The sequence below is a fragment of the Adelges cooleyi genome, unplaced genomic scaffold (genome assembly GCF_023614345.1).
Source record: "Adelges cooleyi isolate 19-005CV unplaced genomic scaffold, UGA_ACOO_1.1 ACOO_flye_CR_arks_rails_tigmint_CR_PRNA_23, whole genome shotgun sequence".
NCBI classification, from domain to species: Eukaryota; Metazoa; Arthropoda; class Insecta; order Hemiptera; family Adelgidae; genus Adelges; species Adelges cooleyi.
Window position 1 is genome coordinate 6,930,531 of NW_026095893.1, and position 21,053 is coordinate 6,951,583.

Here is a 21,053-nt window from a genome sequence, read left to right on the forward strand (position 1 = left end):
TTGTTTAAAGCATTTAAGCACTTTCAGCTAGAGTAGTATACACTGTTTAATTTATTAATTTAACCTGGTGCAGTGTTGAAATAATTTATTAGACACCTTATGTTCAAAATCAAGCTATACACCGTATGTTGCTGGTTTTCCGGATGGGCAATCACCTGGAAATTTCAACAGCATGCCATATATTTTCTCCCTACTATGCTCTGAGCTTTCTCCTTAAGTATACGCTTAAATAATAATCACTCATGCATATGCAATGTTAATTTTTAGAAATTCATAATACAGTATTTTTTTTTAAATTTATTTTAAGTATGGATAATTCTATAATTTTTTTTAAAGTAATGCAATTTATAACTCAAACTCGTAATTTCACAAAAACACCTATTTTTTTATAATTTTTAAATAAATAATGAGGCAGAATTTGTATACATAGTTGAACTTTCGAGTCTGGCCTTTTTTCCTATTTCAACGTTTTTGGGGAAAAAAAGGAAAATGTCTAGCCAGGCTAAAAGTTGTTTAGTTAGAATTAATTTGTGATTGAAAATATTGTACGTAAGATCGAGTGGAGTAAATGTAAACAAATGGAACAATCTATCGACTAATATTGAATAATTTATTTTTTTGACAATGAATTATTTAAAAAGCCCTTATTTTTTTAATAAGGATTACATTTTTTATCTAATTACTAGACGTTATGCTTAAGTGCGTACTTTATGCAAATTAATTAGTGATGGAAAGGGAAATGATAAAAAAGTTGCTATTTCTTTAAATAGACAGTTATCCAGTCCGAAGATAGACACACCGCACAATTGCTGTGAGCTGAAAACCGGCGATTGTGTGAAGATATTTAGTTGTCTAATTCCATACGCCACACCCGATTTTGGCTTCGCCCACACATTGATATCGTTAATGAAATAGTGATAAGAATGAATAGTAATAAGTAAACATTGTATAAGATAAACTTTTCTCAGTTACCATAACTATTACAACATAATGTAGATTACAAAGCTACTACTAGAACTTTTTTTGGTAAAAGGTAGCGGTCCAAAATTTCTCTAGTAAATTAAATGTCAATACTGAATATTTAAGTCCATACTTTAATTATTAATGGATAAAATATGGCTATTACAATTCCTCTAATTAATAATATACAACAAGTATAGTCAAAATGTACGTTCTTTATGTATTAAACGTATTATACATATTATAATGAATGAATTAATGTATTTTAATGATGCTAAACATCTTAATTTTTCTTGAATAGTCGTCTCCTCATTCTCTAGATCTAACGAGCATAATTCCTTTTGAAATTAAATGTTTTACAACAATAATTACAATAATTACAAAATAACGAAAAAACTATTAAATGTATCTATTCATTGTCAGTGGCTTTACAGTGTCAATATTTGTATGCTACCACTGTGTATCAAAAGAATTCTTTCTTGTAGAATAATATGATAGCTATTTATGTAAAACGGTGTATTTTTTCTCGTTTTCGACCAAACAGCTAGGTGTTTTTTTTACTCGTTCATAATCAAACCGAATAATAAAGAAAAATGTGTTCGTTGTCACTATTATGTAGTGCCGTTTGCACAACTCGACTGTGTAATTTATGAGTTTCATACACAACAATGCAGAAACGTGGAGGGAAAACAGGCTGTAGGACAGGTTTGAAATTGTAAGATGTATTTTTCCAAAATCACAAACACCACAGCTGAACAAATCGAAAGAGGTTTTCGAATAATTGGAGAAACACAAGAACAGCAAGTTGAGACGTTAAACACATGGCACCGAGAATCAAAAAAATAGTGCACTTAGGTATACTGGCAATCCTTTTAATTCGGCGCACGTATAGTAATACCTTCTTGAGCTAGACGCGCAAATACGTACTAAACTGTATCGCTCAATCGAATTACACAGTGAAGTCGAGAAAAGTAACCCAATACGAAACCCTCTCGTTTTGTTTGTGATAAATAGTGTAACTTTATAGTACGCGATAACTCATTGGAATTTTCCTCTGTGGTCAGCGTAATAAACGGTATACACGTGCAGCCCTGTTTATACACAGAGTAATGTCCGTTCAGTGTGTTTTTATTTTTTTTTATCTATCGCCCTTTACAGCTTACCGGTCGCTTGGTCTCCGTCTGAAGTTAAAAAAAATGAATACAATTTGTTTATAGAAGTGTATTAATTTTTGAAACAGAGTTTGATCTGATAAAGTAACTATTAGTTTTCGCCGTGCGACTTCAAAAATGTGTAATTAAAATTTTAAACAACCATTTGTCAGTCGTGTTTATTGTATTACTAGAGTAATGAGTTATTTCTTATTTCAGAAATATATAAGAGTATAATTTATAGTTTTTCGTATTCTAATAGTAATAAACTATGTAGACACGGCGGGTAGAAAAGCGCAATCCATTGATAATAGGGATATGGTTTGATAGCATACGATGTGATTTACATTTACAAGTCCAGTTCTTAATGGCTTAGACAAAACAATAAGTGTAATATCGATAATCTTCGGATGTACCCACGTCTTTGATTTGTTGCTGACGTTTCGAGCTCGATTCAGAGTCGATCTTAAAAGCGTAGATAGTCACCGCTCCACTACCTCGACCATAGTGACCGCTTTATTTGATTTTTACAGCTATTTAAGTGTTCTTGTACTGTTTTTTTCAACCATAAAAAAAACGAAGAAGATGACAAGAAAGGATTACCTTGTTGCCTTACCAAGTATGTATTAGAACAAAAAAACTAACTAAACCATCCGATCAATGCCAAATAGTAGAAACAGTTGGTGTCGAAATAAATGAAAACATCAGATGCAGAAAGGGAAGAGCAAAATGCGAAGAATACCAAAAAAGTACCATTAACAACGAAACGGGGAAAAAGACAATGCAGTACAATTACACATATGTATATAGCGATAGGAAAAAAGCGAAGCAGTCAGTATAGCGGTGGCAGTGGAGCGGTGACATCACTCTGAAGATAAACTCTGCAATGAGTCTGAAACGTCAACAACAAATCAATGCTATGGATACATCCGAAGATTATCAAGTTTACACTTATTGTTTTGTTCATACCACTACGGACATGGATATAAAAAACATTTTAGGCATCAATCTAAGGTTGTGTCAAGTTTATTAAATACACGGATTAATAGAGAGCCTATAATTAACTAGTCAGAGAGTGGCCAAATTGCTAATCCACTCTGATAGGGTCCATGTTTTTTTTAAATATTTAAGTTAGTTTTACATTATATTAAGATTATCGAATTGATAATATTTCAATCCATGAAAGCTTCAACACATCCTTAGTTAGTGTAATATTCGAAAGGTTTAGTCAAAAACAGTTCTAAACATAACACAGTGAACATTTTGCTGTTTAATAAGTAATAACCTTCTAGTTGCTATATAAACTTTAATAGTTCTAAACACAGCAATAGTTCAGTTAAACGGCAAAGGACTTAATATTGTCGATATTAGTTAAAATCAATGTTTTAAATAAACATAACACAGTGAACGTTTTGCTGTTTAATAAGTAATAACCCTCTAGTTGCTATATAAACTTTAATAATTAAACTGGCGTAAAGAGTATTTCAATTGATGTTAACAAAGAGTTATATATAGGCAATATTTTTTTAAACTTTAACAACCGTACCACGTGATTGTGTAGAAACTGAAAAGTAAATGAAAATTAATGAGTTTGGTTTCCCTCCTCCTTAGCATGCTTATATACGCAAATATATTGTAATCCAAGTCCACGCAATTTTGTTTGCACACAATTTTGTCGGATTAATCTTTACATTGTGTAATAAAATATTTATTGAAGCGTCGATCGATTTAGTGAAACGATAATGATTCTAAACGCTCATTTTATTATTAGTTTAGTTTAGAACTGAAGTTAATATTTTTCCAGATGATTAAATATATTGGGTACTTATGTATTTTCTGATGATTTCCTTAATTCTCTAGATTGATTACGAAATTAAATGTCATTTAACGCTTAAAACCAATTAGGTAAGCTATTTCCTTAATTAAGTTTATTTAAAATGTGTATCGCAATAAAATAAAATATTTTATTTATTTTTAAATTATTGGTCATTAAAAAAGTTACATCGGCATTATTAATTGTATATTATAGCAAAACTTCTTTTCAAAAAACTTATTGAGTATCAATTTCATTATTCATTTTGATACTTTAAAACTATTTGTTTCTAATTCACATGTTTAATGGAAATAATAAAATAAAACAAAACCGATTAAACGATAATAATTTATGAACGTAGTAATTCTTTCACATTATTAATTTTACTTCTTTTGCTAAAAACGTTTTCAATTTATTTCGCATATTCGTATAAAATAATATTTAAATGTTTTTATTTTTACTATATATTTGAACATAAATCATTATAAAAAGCTATATAGCTCGCAAAATAATTATAATAAGTAATTTAAACTAAATAAGTAAGCTAAATGTTGATATATATTCAATTTCTCTACAAAAAAAATAAAGTTGTGTTTTAATTTGGCTCTAAAAACCAGTACAAAAAATGTAATTTAAAAACAGTAATAAATATTTACTTAAAACATAAAAGTCAAGTTTAAATTATTCTAAGAACTCTGGTGTACTTTTCTGAGTAAATTGTATTCAATAACATTACATATTATCGTATTTTATTAGAAACTGATAGGTAATAGAGGAAAATATAAAACAAAAATTTTTATAATATAATGCGATTACTGTTAATAGGGTAGACAAGGGAAAGGTTCAATATTTGTTTGGGCGTCTGGAAATGGAGGACATCATACTGACTCATGTAATTGCGATGGATACACAAATAGTATATACACTTTGTCTATTTCAAGTGTAACTCAAACCGGGTATAATATGACATTTTAATGCTATTATTTCTATCTACAAATAAACTATAGTTATTATAATGTATTTGTATACCATTAGCAACAAACCTTGGTATTTAGAGGAATGCTCATCGACTTTAGCTGCTACATATAGTTCTGGAACGCCGGGAAGTGATCACGGTGTCACAACTGTCGACATGGACACTAAACTTCAACCAGAAACAATTTGCACATCAGAGCATAGTGGTTTGTAATTTATAGTTCTAACGTCTGCGTTAAATTTAACCCGACCCAACACTTTTATTGTTTACTGTTCTCTGCTATTAAAAGGTACATCGGCGTCAGCTCCCATTGCCGCAGGTCTTTGTGCTCTAGCATTAGAGGCTAACTCGAATCTTACATGGAGGGATATGCAATACTTAGTAGTGATGTCATCGAAAACCAAACCTTTATTAAACGAAACCGGTTGGACAACGAACGGAGTAAACCGCAAAGGTAAATTTTATATACAATCTGACTGAGCATTAAAGTATGTACGTTTAAACTTTTTACTCGACGCAGTAAGCCATAAATTTGGTTACGGGCTAATGGATGGTGGTGCTCTTGTAACTATGGCAGAACAATGGACCAATGTCCCTCCACAGAAAGTTTGCAGGACCAAAGAAGACAACAAACAAAGGTTTTTGTAGCCAATAAATATGATTACAGTTTTGGAAACTCGCATAACAGAGAATATTGTCAAACTTTATAATTTGTTTTGTAGGTGGATTGATCCGAATCCAGGTAGTGTATTGTCAGTCTCGATGGACGTGGACGGGTGTCATGGAAACTCGGAGAACACGGTCAATTATGTAGAACACGTGCAATGTCTTATTTCGTTGAAATTCTTCCCGAGAGGCGATCTGAGAATCGTGCTTACATCACCGATGGGCACCGAGTCGGTGTTGTTGTTCGAGAGATCGTTGGATGTGACTAGCAGTACATTCGACGATTGGCCGTTCTTAAGTGTTCATTATTGGGGCGAGAAAATCGTCGGACAATGGCAGTTGAAAATAACAAGAAGAATGGCTAACTCAACGGCCAAGTCTCCGGGTAAACAAAATTTAATTAATTCACACGAAATAGCAAAACAATTATCTTTTCTAGACTTTACTTCAGACCGGGTATCTAACAAATAATGCGCCTCCAGTATATTAATTATTTATTTAATCAATATCCTTACCGTACCCCAGAGCAAAAGTGTATTAAGTCACAAAATGTACATTTTACAAGAGAGAGAAAAATACAAAACTTAAAAGAAAAATTAGGAATCAGAAGAAGAACTGAGTTTCCTCAGTTTTCTTGAAACCGTTCTATAAACGATGGCAACATTAAAATATGATAATATAGTATAGTGTTTTCTTAATTTTATGTTGTATTATGTTTTTTAGTAGTTTTTTAATATTTGGCCTAAATCCGTTTCTTGGTAACATTCAGCTGGTCAGTTATTTTAGATAAATTTAACCATTCATTTAATCGTGCTCGTCGAGAAAACATCATGATTTAAATCAAATTTAGCAATCAATACTTAAGTACAGATGGAGTACCTAATCTCTTATCTTTTACATCTTATTTTTAATATCTTATCTCTTATCTGATGTATGTATGTACTATGTTGGACCTAATAAACGTGATGTAAAGAAGATATTGTTTTGATTAATAAAGTTCATAAAAAGTTGTTTAGTCATCTAAGAGTCCAAACGTCAATCAGTGAATAGAGTCCCAAAATTTAAATCTAGGTGAAGCAAAAAAACCTGGAAGTTGAAATGTTTGATTTAATACACTTCCGCTCTGATGCACTGATATTATAATATTGTTAAATATTTAAATTCATTTATTTCAATGTAGTAAATAGTAAAATATAGTTTCCAATTGAAAAAAAAAAATTAATGATTTGTTACTGCGCAAATGCGGAATTAATTTGACTATGAAATTATTCTTAGGCATACTGAAAAAGTGGCAACTCATTTTTTATGGAACATCCGAACCGCCTGTTAGACTGACGACCAAAAAGAAATATGTCGGACACAGCGAAATAAAACAAAAATCAAAACTCAATGAAAAAGAGGTATAGCAACTGGTTAGCAGCACCACTGCTGGTACTGGATCTGCCAAATACCATAGTTGTATTGTTATTTATCATGCTATACGAGAAAATCATTGGTTTACAGGTCTTAAGTAAAATGAAAACTCAACATAAATTCTCGGCGAGTACAAAACCAACTAAAAGTTTTAGTGATGCCAGTGCGTTTCAAAACGAAACAACCAATACAACGAACCCACCGAATACACCTATTAGACATCTATGCACGAACATCTCAGAAATTTGTGGAAAATGCACTTCCACCAACAACACAATGTGAGTAAAATATACCGTTACATGTATTTTATGCTATCGTATTATCTAGTAGTACACTAATTTGTATATTATAACAGTATTATTAAAAAAAAATTATCAATTCGAAATTTCTTAACATCCCAAGTACTTTATAGCTTAAAAATGTTAAATTACATCAAAGTATTACTATAAATTACAATGTATTGTATACTTTATTGCGTATACTTATTTATTAACTTTTTTCATTATTTTTTTTAAATACAATTTTTATTTATTCAAAATTAACCATAAAAAAATACTCAAGGTGTTGACTTGTGGTTAACGGGTTGTTTGCTACAGTGTTATAATAAAAATTACAAATTATACTAACGGCACAAGACTGCATATAATAGGCTTTAAGTTATTGTAAGCTCTGAAAGATATGAATTTAGAGAATTCCACTGAAATGCAAACTCTCCTAAAGAAAATTTGCACTGAAACTATGTCTAAACTCAAATACATGAATAAAACTTTTATACAAGTATTTGTTAACAACTAATGAGTTACCAAAATATTTTATTGTATTCATATATTATATCCATGCATAAAATATTCGAGTAAACCAATGTTTTTATTTAATTATGCGTTTACCCTGTTGTTCTAGCCAAACATTTTATTTAAAAAGATGGTATTCTTTTAATATTGTTTTTTTTAACATTGTAGCATTTTTTCATTTCTATACATACGCCGGTATTATTAACTTAAACTTCTTTTGAGTTTGATTAAAAATGTAATTTTTACTTTTTCTCGAGACTAGGTAGAAAAAACCCGACTTACTCAAAAATTCCTGAAGTGACCATGAAATCGTCTCGTATTTTAAATTTTAGTCCATGCTTGACTATTAAAATTAAAAAACAAAAATAGTTATTAAATAATTATTCTTAAAGTATGACTTCTTTTTTTAATCCTATAATGAATTAAGATTTTTTAAACAAATCAGACGTCGATGAATCGGAAACCATAATGTAGCAATTTTCATTTATATACTAACTGATGATGATGAGCTTTTGATAAATGTATCACCGTTTAACTAAACCATTTGTATTACAGCTGTTCCGGACTAAATCAAACGCATTTATCACAATGTAAGTACTTCTTTTATCCGGTACTGAATAATATTTTTACATCGTTAAAAACAATTTTATCGTATAATGCTTATAATTATTAACTCAAGTGGGGATCTAGTAAATTAAAGGATTGGATATCAATCGATTAATTAAGTATAGCTGTAATAAGTAATCGTAATTCGTATCGAGGTATTATATCTAGACACGAGGAGAACGAGTGGTCTCCTCTCTTTGGGCAGCAGCCATCTGTCTAGAGAGAGAGGCTACCATTATCATCATAGGCGATCGAACTAGGCAAACAGGTAGTAATAGTTAGCTTAAACTTTTTCAGCTACCGAAAGTTATCGTTGCTTTATGGCTTATGAATTTAGCCTTTTCAGCATACATTCGAATTGAAGAGAATCGTTTAAGTTATTAAAATCCAGCATAGGTGTTTTAAAAATAAACACATCCTTTTTAAAAGCATTTCTCGAAAATATTTGTACACAACACAACATTTTTAAACTAATTGTGCTAATAATCAATTTTTTTTTTTTATAGGTAACTACACAATATGCAATTCGATAAATGAAAAACGCAAAGCCGACGACACGGACACAGTTTTCTACAGCTCTTTGATATCCGACAAGAATCACGTGACCAGACCTGGAATCAGGCTCGAGATCGTTTTTTTCATGCTGTTACTGATCTGGCACCATTACCATAATGTAAGTGGGAACAAACCGTTGTATAAAAAAAACATAATAGTATAATATTGTCACAGTTGTTGTGTTCCATGCGATTCATACATCGGCCGTCGAATTATTATTACTGTCGGCAGACACTACAGAGTATTCCCCTCTAAACAAAGCTCCGCCCACGTTCTCTAAATAGCCCGTTGTAGGATATTATGCTATACGGTTCCGATATCGTGCGCTTTGTACCAGCTATTTTACAAACACGCTTAGCTAGACAATATCAGGTGTTTGTGCATGTAGCAAGTACCAAACCATATGTGCTAAGACAAAGACAATAATTTCATTTAACTAAACAACGCGTACGCGAGAGAGAATATGTTTTAATCAGAAATTATCAGAAAAAATTGTGTTTATTGCCAACCGTAAGTATGAAGATATTTTTTTTTCTAAAAATGTGTTTTGTTTTTTTGTGAACGTTAAAAAAAAAAGTTGTATTGCGTATCTGTTACTTATGCCTAAACTGTTTGAAAAACACACACGGTCCAAATATTTCAAGTTGTATTTTACCTAATATTTTGTGGGCAGTGACTGAGTTAAGTGAAAAATCATTAAGTGTGCAATAACTACTGTTATGTGATACATAATTTGTTTATAGGTATTGTGCACAGTACACAGATACTGAAAATAATTATGAGACAAGTAAATAAAGTTGTGTTTAATAATATCTCTTTTATATTAACGTCAATTACTTTAAAACGAAATGTATTTTCAGTAATCAGACCAATTTATTGGGTTTTTAATTTTCCTAGTTCCCCGAATCACGTATAACCCAGCAAAGTATAACAAGCACAAAAAATGATATAATATAAAACTATTGGTCAAAGCGACGAATAAAGTAACTCCTATTGATATAACCATACAACGTGATTAATACTGGGAAAATATAGTTTTTTTTTTTATAAAATATAATATTTTAATAACTTTTAACAACATAACTTCGATTATTTTTAACACATCTGTTTCGATAATATTTCCTACATATTAGAAATTAAATACCCAATAATTATACATGAATTATTTTCAAATCATTAAGCAAGTACTTATGGTATTAATTATCAACGCTGAACAAAACGTTATAGAAAATAATACTTTAAAAATTGAAATCAAAAACTATTAATATTATTTGTTATGACCCTTAAATTCTGATACATATCTATTTATAGGCAGATTAATCAATACCATTACTTTAAATTAATAAGAAACAAAGGTAACCAATTTACAATAAAGACCTTTATTAATAAGAAATTCAAAGAATAGCGTTCGCCGTTGACGGCAAGATAGAATAATTTCTCGGAAACAAAACTTTGAACGTATTCCAAAATAGTGGTATAGTTGCCAAGAAATACCAGTATTTAACTTTACAACATTAATAATAAAAAAAGAAGAGAATGAATAATTGTAAACAATTAAACAAAATCTTTTATTCCCCGGAAAAACTTGTTTACGAGACCAGGCACTTTAATACAAATAAATATTATCATGTTGACCGTGAAGAGTTAATATTTTATTTGCTAGATATTATGTGGTTTGTGACTTATGTGTAACATTAATATTAAAATATACTAATACTTACTGATTTCGCATGTCATAGTATTCTATTAATTCAGATTTTCGTCAAGCAAATAATAATTCCTTGTGTACAGTCACCGGAGAAATCCGTGGTGTAATTTGTTTTTACTGGGGTTTAGTCTTTTATAATATGTTTGATTCATGTTTCAACGTTGTAACGAATACCCCAGACATGGATTAATCTAGGCGTATTATAAACGTGATGAATGGGATAGGTAAAGGGGTAGTAGGCAATGAATCTTTGTACATTGCTGGCAGTCCTCTTTTTCCTAAACAAATGGCAGATGGGTATGGTGAAATACCTTTAGATTTGTTATTTGTGAATCCATGAATGACAGTACCCGCGCTACAGTATCGGTACTGTCATCATTATTTAAAAGCTCTTATCGCCCAGCCACACGCTTTCTTTCCTTTCTTTTTTTTATTCGTCTCACTTTTCAGTATTTTGTGTTAACTGGAACACATAAGTTAAACATCAAAAATAGCTAAACTGATTCGAAATCTACACGTGAAATATAATAAAATGCAAAACGATATACAAAAAACAAATTATCGGGCCGCTACATAATATATTAGTTACTTCACAATGTCCACCTATTCGTGCTTGTCTGTTGGTATATATTTCTAAAAACCCTTAAGTACTGGTTATTTTGGTTAGTTTCACGGTTATCGTTACGGTTACTACATAAACCAATATTATCATTAAATTACATTAGCACCTAGAAGGAATATTATAATTTTTTACTTGGCCCCATAATTATAGCAAAACTAGAACATACAGATTTTGACAATAAAGATAATTAATGTAACCATTAGTATTCAAATGAATTTATGAATGTACAAACTGTAAATTCTAGTATTGGGCATTTAATATTATAAAACAGATTTAATATTGTAATTATTGTAGGTATTATAAGGTTGTCCCTCCAAAAAGATTCTTAAGAATATATATATATATAATATACTAATAAGCACCAATTTTTTTGAATAAACTATTTGTACTGTATTTATTTTAACGTTGTAAACGTGCATATTGTCAATAATAATTTATGATTGTTAGTGTGTGTCGTACACCGATACAGATAGCGAGATCTAGTGTACAACATGAATGTGTAGTTATTCTGAAAATAACCCCCAGGCCTCACGAGTTAACTGATTTTTAATTACAGTTTTACAATCGTGAAACAAAACAAAAATCATACTCAAACTTGAATAAATTATTTAAATGTTAGTGTTTTGCTTTTAAAAATGTGTATACTATAGTTGATTTTGTTTTAAAATACTAATTTCTCATATTTTCTATTATAATATACGTTTAATATAAGACAGCGGTAAAATGTTTTGGTTGAAAAATAAAAACAAAGTTGTTCCAAATAAATATTTGAGCAGCTGATCATTACTTCATAAGAGGTTAACGTTTCAAATATAGTATTGCTGATTGGATAATAAAACCACTTAGAAACTATTTATTCACATATATTATTTATAGCCTAAATGAAATAATTTAACGTCATACAACAAACTGTATTACGCCATTTCTGTTAATTAAATTAATATTTCTTAATGACATCATCTACACCTAAAATTGTAATCTCATTGAGTTTATTTTACTGATGGTCTAATCGATGGTTATGTAATTTATTCTAAATTAAAATGATCACATATAAATTATAATATAAGAGCAAAATCATAGTTTGCTTTTATTAACAGTCTAATCAATTATATATTATAAGAATACTGAATTCTCCAAAAAGAACGATTAGCTCAATCGTTACTCCCTAGTTTGTCTAGTGCGATAATTTCATTATTGTTGTACAAATATATGATTTAGATTTACTGTTGCTATTTACATTTAATAAGACAATAATCGAGATAATAGTATTAACTCATTTTGTTTAATATATTGTATTACTGTAAAATATAAACTATCGGCCACTATTTGTTTTAGACAACATCGTTGTTGTCAACTCAACAGCAACTACAAAAGCCAGCCGTTTATCTATGACGATATTATAATTACTTCTTTTGAGTGATAATAATAAAAAGCCCAATAACATAATTTTTCATTTGAAAAAGATTATAATGTTTATAGTCACGTCTTGTGTCTTGAAACTGAGTCGGTATTAGAATCCGAGAAAAGTTTGAAATGTGTTGTGGGGAGTTAGCCAATGTTTGCTGTGGTATAGACTGCAAGTCTGGCGCGAACCCGAAAAGCGTTGTGCATATAAATAATTGAAACGTCCAGCAGTTGAAGTCGCGCTTGTCCTGCATATAAATAAACTCCAAATTCAATTGTCCGGTTTGTTTGAAACGGATTCACTCTCTTACATGTGTTTTATTCCATTCGATTCTTTTTCTCCGACTATTTATTTATATACATATGTGTGTGTGTGTGTGTGTGTATGTTTATGTGCGCCTTATACAAAATGGCATGTCGCCAGATCGGTCGCCATAGAAAATTGCGCGAGATTTACGTTCGTTCAAATCGGCAAAATCAGCAAATCGACAGCTTCGACGGTCTTCGGCCATCCCTATTACAGAAATCCGTTCTATTGCATGTTAATTTCAACTTTGAATATTTCTTTAACGGTATAGTAAAAAAAAACAAAATACAAAAAAGGTAGCGTGCGTTTATTTGTACAATATCAACCGACAACGAAAAAGGAGGAGGCTGTTTCCTATCTAATATACTATTACCATATAGTGAATATCATTAATTAAGTTATCGCAACGATTCAATGTATACGGTTTGTTTGACAGAAGACCAGATTGGGCTTTGATTGCGGACGACCGGATGGCGATAACACAGCAGAAACTGCAGCACCGATAGTGGAGACTGAGATTGAAAAATATACTCAACCGAACTGCACGGAAGGCTGCCACGTCGCTTTGAAGTAAGTAAAAAAAAATACTTATGTCTGCCAATACGATTGACTGGTATATTATATATTGTATTTTATCAGTTTGCTAAGTATACGGTAGTCTTTAACAGCGGTATGGCATCGCAGGCGATGTTCGTTTAACGTCAAAACATAAGTAGGCACAGCAAACGGATGTGTAACGTCACATTGTATTTTACTCATTCACGGAACCAACTTGGAGACTTGGCTGGAACACCGCGTATAATTGATTTCCAGAGCCGACCGTCAACGGCAATATAATAATTACGTTTAATAATAGGGTTTTTGGACCGGCTTCAATTTTGCGATTGAAGCACATGTCGACAAGAACAAATCAGAAATAGTTTCATTTATTATGTGGTTCCGTGTGAGTTCACAGGCCTCGGCTTTAAATGTTTATTGCGTTCCTGCATTATATTTTCGCCTCGCCTAAAAGCCTATACAAATACTCGGATACTCGGCCAAAATGCAGTTCGCCTTATTGCCCTATGTCCATACGATACTCACATAGGGCCAATATTACTTTAATATTATACTTGTATTCGGTTAAACTAACGTTCGATTACAATAAATTACCAGGAGATGACATAAACGCATTCATAGGTTTACATTAAAATTATGATTTGAGTTAATTTTCACGTAGTAACTTAAATTTTAGTTTCCGACAACAGTCGTGTACGTTTTAACATTAATTTGAAAACTAAAAAAACAAAATAAAAGTGATTTATATTTATTTAATAACTGTTATCGTTTTTTTTTAGGTACATTGAAAACAAATTGAAAATGATGCAGTGTGCCAATTTTCAACCATCACCAATAAAAGTAATAATAAAAATAAATAAATAAAATGGAAGCATATCTTTGCGTTAAATAGGGTCGGCCAGTTAAAATTTCTCCACACATTTTTATAGTATTGTTATAATCCACTATCTTCTCATTTGGTTTACCTATAATTCAAAATCCCTTACTATGTACTTACATATATAGTGAATTATATTTCTTCTAACCATTCCATAGAAGACTATTGTTTTGTCTGAAACAATTTTTTTTAACCATAATATTTTAGAACTGTTGTTATGTTTAGTTTAGTAAAACAAAGTATTTTATTTGAACACATAATAAATTATTTTTCAGTATAATAGCTACATAAATAAAAAAACCAAAAGCTATGAAATTCATCAGGAAGGAATTAAGAAAACTTTAAAAGATATCATCAACGAAATTGAAGAAAAAGGAGACCTATGTTATGTCCCCTCTGCAGTCCAAACAGTAAGTTATTAGGTTTTCTACTGTGGAAACTTAAATTCCAATTAAAAATATTAATCATTAATTGAAATAATTATTATAATATAAATAATTATTCAGGAAGATGATCATTATCCAAAATTTTCCGAACACTGTGACCACACATCAGAGGAAACTTCTTGGGAAAATCGAAAGTTCATATGTCTTTGGAATGATCTAACAGTAAGCACTCCAATAGTATATAACTCTAAAAAATATAAGTATATTATAACAATAATTTAAACTTTTTTCAGATTGGAGAACAACCTCAAAATATAAAAATATCCAATGCCATGCCAAAAACCAACGTGAGTTTTTAATTTGTATTGCTTAAACACTAAATGTTAGAATGTTACTCTAGACATTACTATATATTATAGATTGCACAACTGTACCTCAAATAAGAAATAAATATAGAATTAGGTTTGAATATTATTGTAATTTGATGAATAAAAAAATTAAAACAACTTTTTCATACTTGAGAAGGCGAAGTATAACGATAGACATAAATGGTATGGTGAATATAAGATATAAGTTAGTTACAGGTTTAAAATATAAGAAAGCTACCAACAACCTATACCCAACACACATATGCTATATAATTTTGCCTAAATAGTAAATACTAACAATTTCACTTAATTCTATACATTTTTTTAGTATAATATTAGTTACATTAATTACCAATTGTTTTCATGTGTTTATAATTGAACTACAATGGTCCATGTTATCTCTTATGTAATAATAACTTTTAGCTTCAGAAAAATAAACTCAAATAAGTATTATAGAACTATTTTAAAGAAGGATTTAATTTTCATTAGTTTTCAATTTCGTATAAAATTGCAGTTCAAGCCTTTATTAAGGCGCATTGTATAGACAATTTTTCACTAAAACAGGAAGCTAACATTTTTAAACATATATGTTAAAATAAGGAATATTATTTTGATATTTAATTTTGTTTCAACTTCTATAACGCATTTAGATTTTATTTTTGTATAAAAACATATGTTTCTACTTCAAAACAAAAGTTCTTAAGAGGACGCCACACCACCCATTTTTAAGGAGTAAAGTATAGGCAATTTTTTACAAAATCTTAACTTAAAGGCTAAACTGTGATGTGTAACTATGAGTTCAGTAGTTAGGAATCCTTTGTAGTAGTTAAATTATTTTTCGGAATATCACAACATCCTTGACAGCGATTTAGAAAAAAAAAATTTCTGTTGAGATGAGTTTTACGCGGATTAATTTTTCTCAGACTTCATATATAGTTAAGGAAAGAAATGCATACATAATATTATTTATAACAAAATTATCTGTGTTCCATCATCCGTATTTTTTCGATATGCCTAATACAACCAACGCTATATCATTTTTAAAAAGTCAAAAAAGTCCTTTCTTAATTAATTAATTATTCATTTACTGGTTGAAATATTAAAAAAAAGCGATGGTAGAACACATACAATGTTGTTGTCTATATTATGTGAAAATTTGGTTTCTTAGTTTTGATTACAGCCTTTGTAAAATTAATCCGCGTAAGCCGGGTTTTTTTAAGAAAATAACGTGTGTGTGGCGCCCTCTTAAAAATAATCCGCTTTAAGTATTGAAAAAAACATTTGCATTCTTCAAGCATTTAGGTATCGATCGTCGTGACACAGTTCTAATTTTTTTTAGTTAATTAATAATTTCTATGTAAATATTGGTGCAATTTTTTAAGATTTTATATGATTTTTACAATAACACTAAAAACAAAAATTAGAAATGTACTTTGATCATAGATTGTTCAGGATACATCAAGCAAGTATTGAAAACTCATTATCTGTTTGCATAACTATTGTCGGACCACGCGTTTCAAAATGAGGTTAAAATTAGAATGAGTTGTTTTCGATGATACACAGGTGTAGGCCTCTAAGAAAAAACGCTACTTACCCGTAATTTATCAGCGAAAAATGGTTTTGCGGGGGACAAGAATGTGAGGGCGGTATTTACAGTAACCGTATTCAATTTTTACAACGGATAGAAAAGAACTTTATCTACGGAGTAGTGTTTTTAGTTTTTTGTTAACTTAAGCAAAATCAAAATTATTCATTCGTGAAGATTCATTTTATCCGCCTTTTTTCATTTGCTTATAAAAAATATTAAGTATAGATATCAAACAAATAAAAACGTTACCCTGTAGATAAAATTCTTCTCTATACATTGTGAAAAATTGGTAAATCTACTATTAATACTGGCCTCACATACTTGTCCCGCGCAAAGCAGTTTTGATGGAAAAAATGTCTAAGTAAATTGTAAAAATTACAGAAATGACTGTGGTACTCTGAAAAGAAATGGCTACCAATAAAGTATCCTTATTACTGTATTAATGAGTATACACTGTAGTCCAAACTCTAAATTAAGATTTAGTGAAAAATTGCCCATACTTTATTTTTTTTAAATGGGCGGAGTGGCATCCTCTTAATTACTACTTGAGAATATTTGTTATCTATGACATTATATTTGTATTTTAATTGAGGCACAATTTCGCTAAAATAAATATAAATGGAAATAGTATTAACACTTAACAAATATGTAAAAATGTCAATTTAACAAACAAAATATTATTATTATATATTTTACTAAGCTGCAATAACGTAGTATATTATATATACTTAAAAAAATAAAAGTGATGATATTTAATAAAAAAATATACGTTAGTTTAAAAAAAATTTAACCTATAGTAATGGTGTAAATTGTATGCCGATAAAGAAGTATATTTAAATTAAAATCAGATGTTGTTATTAAACGATTCATATTCATTACAAGCATAATAATAAATCACCGTTTGTAAATTGTTTTACAGCCGTATACTAATGGTTATTATGATTCATTGTAAAGTATCTAAAAAAAATATTTAATATGATTTTTTTTTATCGAGTTTCAGTTTATCTTGTTTACTTAGTAGTAATTAATTATTTAATAATGTGTTTCTTCTATTGCACAATAGTAGTATCAAATAATACTAAAATCATGACAACATCTTTTGTGTTTTTAGCATAATGAAACGTAAAACATCAGATTTAATCCATGATTTGTAATTGTTTTCACTTTTCATTAATGCCCCTAAGGGCTAAGCTTATAACATTTCATAACTGTTGTAAGATAACTCAAAAACGTCTTGTTTTTATAAAAAAAAATATAGTAAGACACTAAAGTAGTCATACGATTAATAGTAGTCATAAGGGTCATAGACATAAGTACTACTAACGACTTATTTTTTCCATGAAGCCGGAAGTAAGAAAATAGGTATACTTCTGTAAACCCTAGTTGTCAACATATTGAGAGAAATTCTACCGAATTGTTTTTCTATTTATAATCATAATCAAAACCGAGAACCGGATGGTTTTACTGCAGTTGTATTATCGTTAATTGTACTATCGTTTAAAACTAACCAAAACTAAACGTTGAGCTTTCGAAATTACTATTAATGATTAATGATACACCGGTGTAATACACGTGAGTCCAATTAAGATGCACTGCCGAAATCCGAGTAGTGGCAAACAACCTATTGTATTTGGCCTGCAGTGTCGTTATATTTTAAGACCACCACTCTATTCCTGGTTCATTTCCAAAATATTTTCCACTAGCCAATTTGAGTACGGTCTAAGGTAACTACTACACTGTACTATCCGATCAATGCCGCGCGCTAGTTTGGTCGTGCCGAGTGTCTGGTCGCTGTCGTCAAATAAATGTAAGATTTTGTTTGTTTAAAAAAAAAAACATTACTGATTTATCATATACCAAATGTGTGTTTTGGTTCCTCCCTCCCCGCCTACATAATTTATTTTGTTTTGAATGTTTTTCTTATGTAATTTTATTTTCACCCTCACGACGTACTTGTACATGTAAATACTCTGCACCTCTTGTATTATTATTAGTTGCTGTTATACCGTCAGCTAAAATTATAAAAGCACCCAATGGACTCAAGCCAAAGGGTCAATTTGCAGAGGAGCCGAAGCGATATTGTATCCGAAAGGGGATTTAGGCCTTCCGACCGTTATGATTCGACGAAAAAAGAATTCCTTACTAGTCTATCTCAAAAATTCTGGCGAGCATCGCTGGTAAGTGGTTTTTTGAAACCAGCGCTTGTGTTACGACTTAGTGTTTTTTATTATTACTATCTACAATATTATATTAACCTTACAAACTGAACTTTATCCTTGGATACAATGGTCTTATGGCAGCTTTCTACTGTAAACGTTGATTACTATACAATACACAATATACAGTGTATGCGTATATGCGTACAGATGAGCGTTCTTGTTTTGTCTTATTAAACTAACTCGTAACACCAGTCAAGTAAATAAAATGAAGTTGTCTCTATCTATATTTCTAAATGTTAACACAACAACACAAAAAAACTGAATCTAAAAAATGTTTTTTTCTTCTTACTCCCGTAATCGATAGTAGCATATTCAAATCCTTAAAATTTCAGATCTCTAGCTGAACTCTTTAAGTAATTCCTCGTGAATTTATATTATTTTTCATTTAATTGACATAGAACATTTGAATTTTGTATTTGTTTTTCTACAAACTAATTATTGAATCGTATTAAACGCATAATTGAGGCGCCTAGTTTCAAAACCAGCTATACAATTTTTGAAAATTTTCACAAAACAACAAATCATTTTTTTAGATACAACCAACCAAGATTTTCAAACACAGTTTGAATTAATTATATTATTTATTTGATATTCAATAACTGTTTTACATAACATGCAAAACATTTTGGTCACTTAAAAATCAAACACGTTGTCAAAATGTCTTAGGGCTGGTTTTGAAACTAGATGCCTCAATTCTCAAGCATGTTTCTTCGCGCAAATTAACCAAACAAAGTGTGATTTCTTCGGTATACTATTGAGAGTTACTTGATGTATAAAAAAAACTGATTTTTAACTGATGCAACATATAATGTCCAATATAATTTAAGCAAATGCTTAAAACTATAAATATAATATTTATTGTATTGTTATTTAAAAAACAAATGAAATACAAACTATATTGCCTATTAAATGAATTACAGAAAACATTAATTGATTTTAAAACCAATATAGCTCCAACGGTTTGTTTAAACTTTGTTTCAGTTTTTTTTTTAACGAGTATCCGTAGCATGTAGTATGTATATTTTATATTATACATAATATAAAACTAGCAGTTTAAATGTTGGTTGTTTTCGTTTTAAATTTGTATATGAGCCAGACTTGTCGCTCGCGCGGTCTCTGGACAAGTGCCCGGTGGTAGACGGTTTTATTATAAAATTATCGGCTATGTCGGTCAGACTAGATCTTGTTTAATAACTCTGAACGCGCTAATGTTGGATACCAAGTTATTGCGTTCAAAAAATTTGTGTCGGTCTAAATTCAAAACTTTTAAAACATTGGAAGGGATAAACAATTATTATAAGAATCTGTAGTAAATTCTATCTGGGATATCAGTTGGTATCGGCGGGCTGCGTGAGTACGTTTAAAAACAATGTCCACAAAATCGTGGAGGTCAGTAACCACTGCCGGGTGGTACGGAAGTTTGGATAGAAAGGCAATACCAAAGATAGTCGTTACGGATGATGAAAAAACCAAAAAAAATATGCAGGTACTTACATCACGTCCCCAAACACTAATTTTGTTATAGTTTTTCTGAAAACTAAAAAAAAAAATTAATTTTTTAAAAATAATATGATGTGTACAAAACGCTTATTATTAACCACCCCCTGCCCATCTACAAAAAGAAAAATTAAGTTAAAATATTTTGTCGTGATAATGTTTTCAAAGCTTTCATTGTACGTCATAGTAACAGTACTAAAATATAATAGAATAATATTTAAACTATTAACAAAGTTTTTTTTTTAATGTAATATTTATCTTAAATCTTAAATCAACTATATTTTCGATACAGTATATTGCATGATTTGATTTTTTTAATGGGAGTGGACGAGGATTATATATAAGTATTCCAGACAATTTTACCTTCCCTCCTTTTGCTTTTGAGAAACTATTTTTTTCTTTAACATATTATATTTTATAGTAGTAAATAACTATTCAAATATTTTACAATAATTACACCTTGGATTCTTTTTTTTATTTCAGTTATTTAAAAAAAAATAGGAGTTATTTCAATGTTAATTTTATCTAATAGTCAACAAATTATGTGTATTAGCAATCATCCACAATTAATAATATTTAAAATATTAC

The 21,053-nt window shown here is 30.0% G+C and overlaps 1 protein-coding gene across 2 annotated transcripts in view; it reads left to right on the plus strand.

The window, feature by feature from the left end:
* The window catches only part of LOC126836185 (neuroendocrine convertase 1-like), a 107,376-nt gene that overhangs the window by 77,659 nt on the left and 8,664 nt on the right, over nucleotides 1-21,053 (plus strand). For both annotated transcript variants that reach the window (XM_050569374.1, XM_050569376.1), the window contains exons 7-20: nucleotides 4,750-4,880; nucleotides 4,960-5,105; nucleotides 5,190-5,354; nucleotides 5,421-5,538; nucleotides 5,623-5,951; nucleotides 6,842-6,966; nucleotides 7,070-7,257; nucleotides 8,326-8,360; nucleotides 8,883-9,049; nucleotides 13,409-13,542; nucleotides 14,310-14,370; nucleotides 14,683-14,817; nucleotides 14,914-15,015; nucleotides 15,087-15,140. In XM_050569374.1, the coding sequence (XP_050425331.1) occupies nucleotides 4,750-4,880; nucleotides 4,960-5,105; nucleotides 5,190-5,354; nucleotides 5,421-5,538; nucleotides 5,623-5,951; nucleotides 6,842-6,966; nucleotides 7,070-7,257; nucleotides 8,326-8,360; nucleotides 8,883-9,049; nucleotides 13,409-13,542; nucleotides 14,310-14,370; nucleotides 14,683-14,817; nucleotides 14,914-15,015; nucleotides 15,087-15,140 (1,890 nt within the window). The remainder of the gene's footprint in view (nucleotides 1-4,749; nucleotides 4,881-4,959; nucleotides 5,106-5,189; nucleotides 5,355-5,420; nucleotides 5,539-5,622; nucleotides 5,952-6,841; nucleotides 6,967-7,069; nucleotides 7,258-8,325; nucleotides 8,361-8,882; nucleotides 9,050-13,408; nucleotides 13,543-14,309; nucleotides 14,371-14,682; nucleotides 14,818-14,913; nucleotides 15,016-15,086; nucleotides 15,141-21,053) is intronic.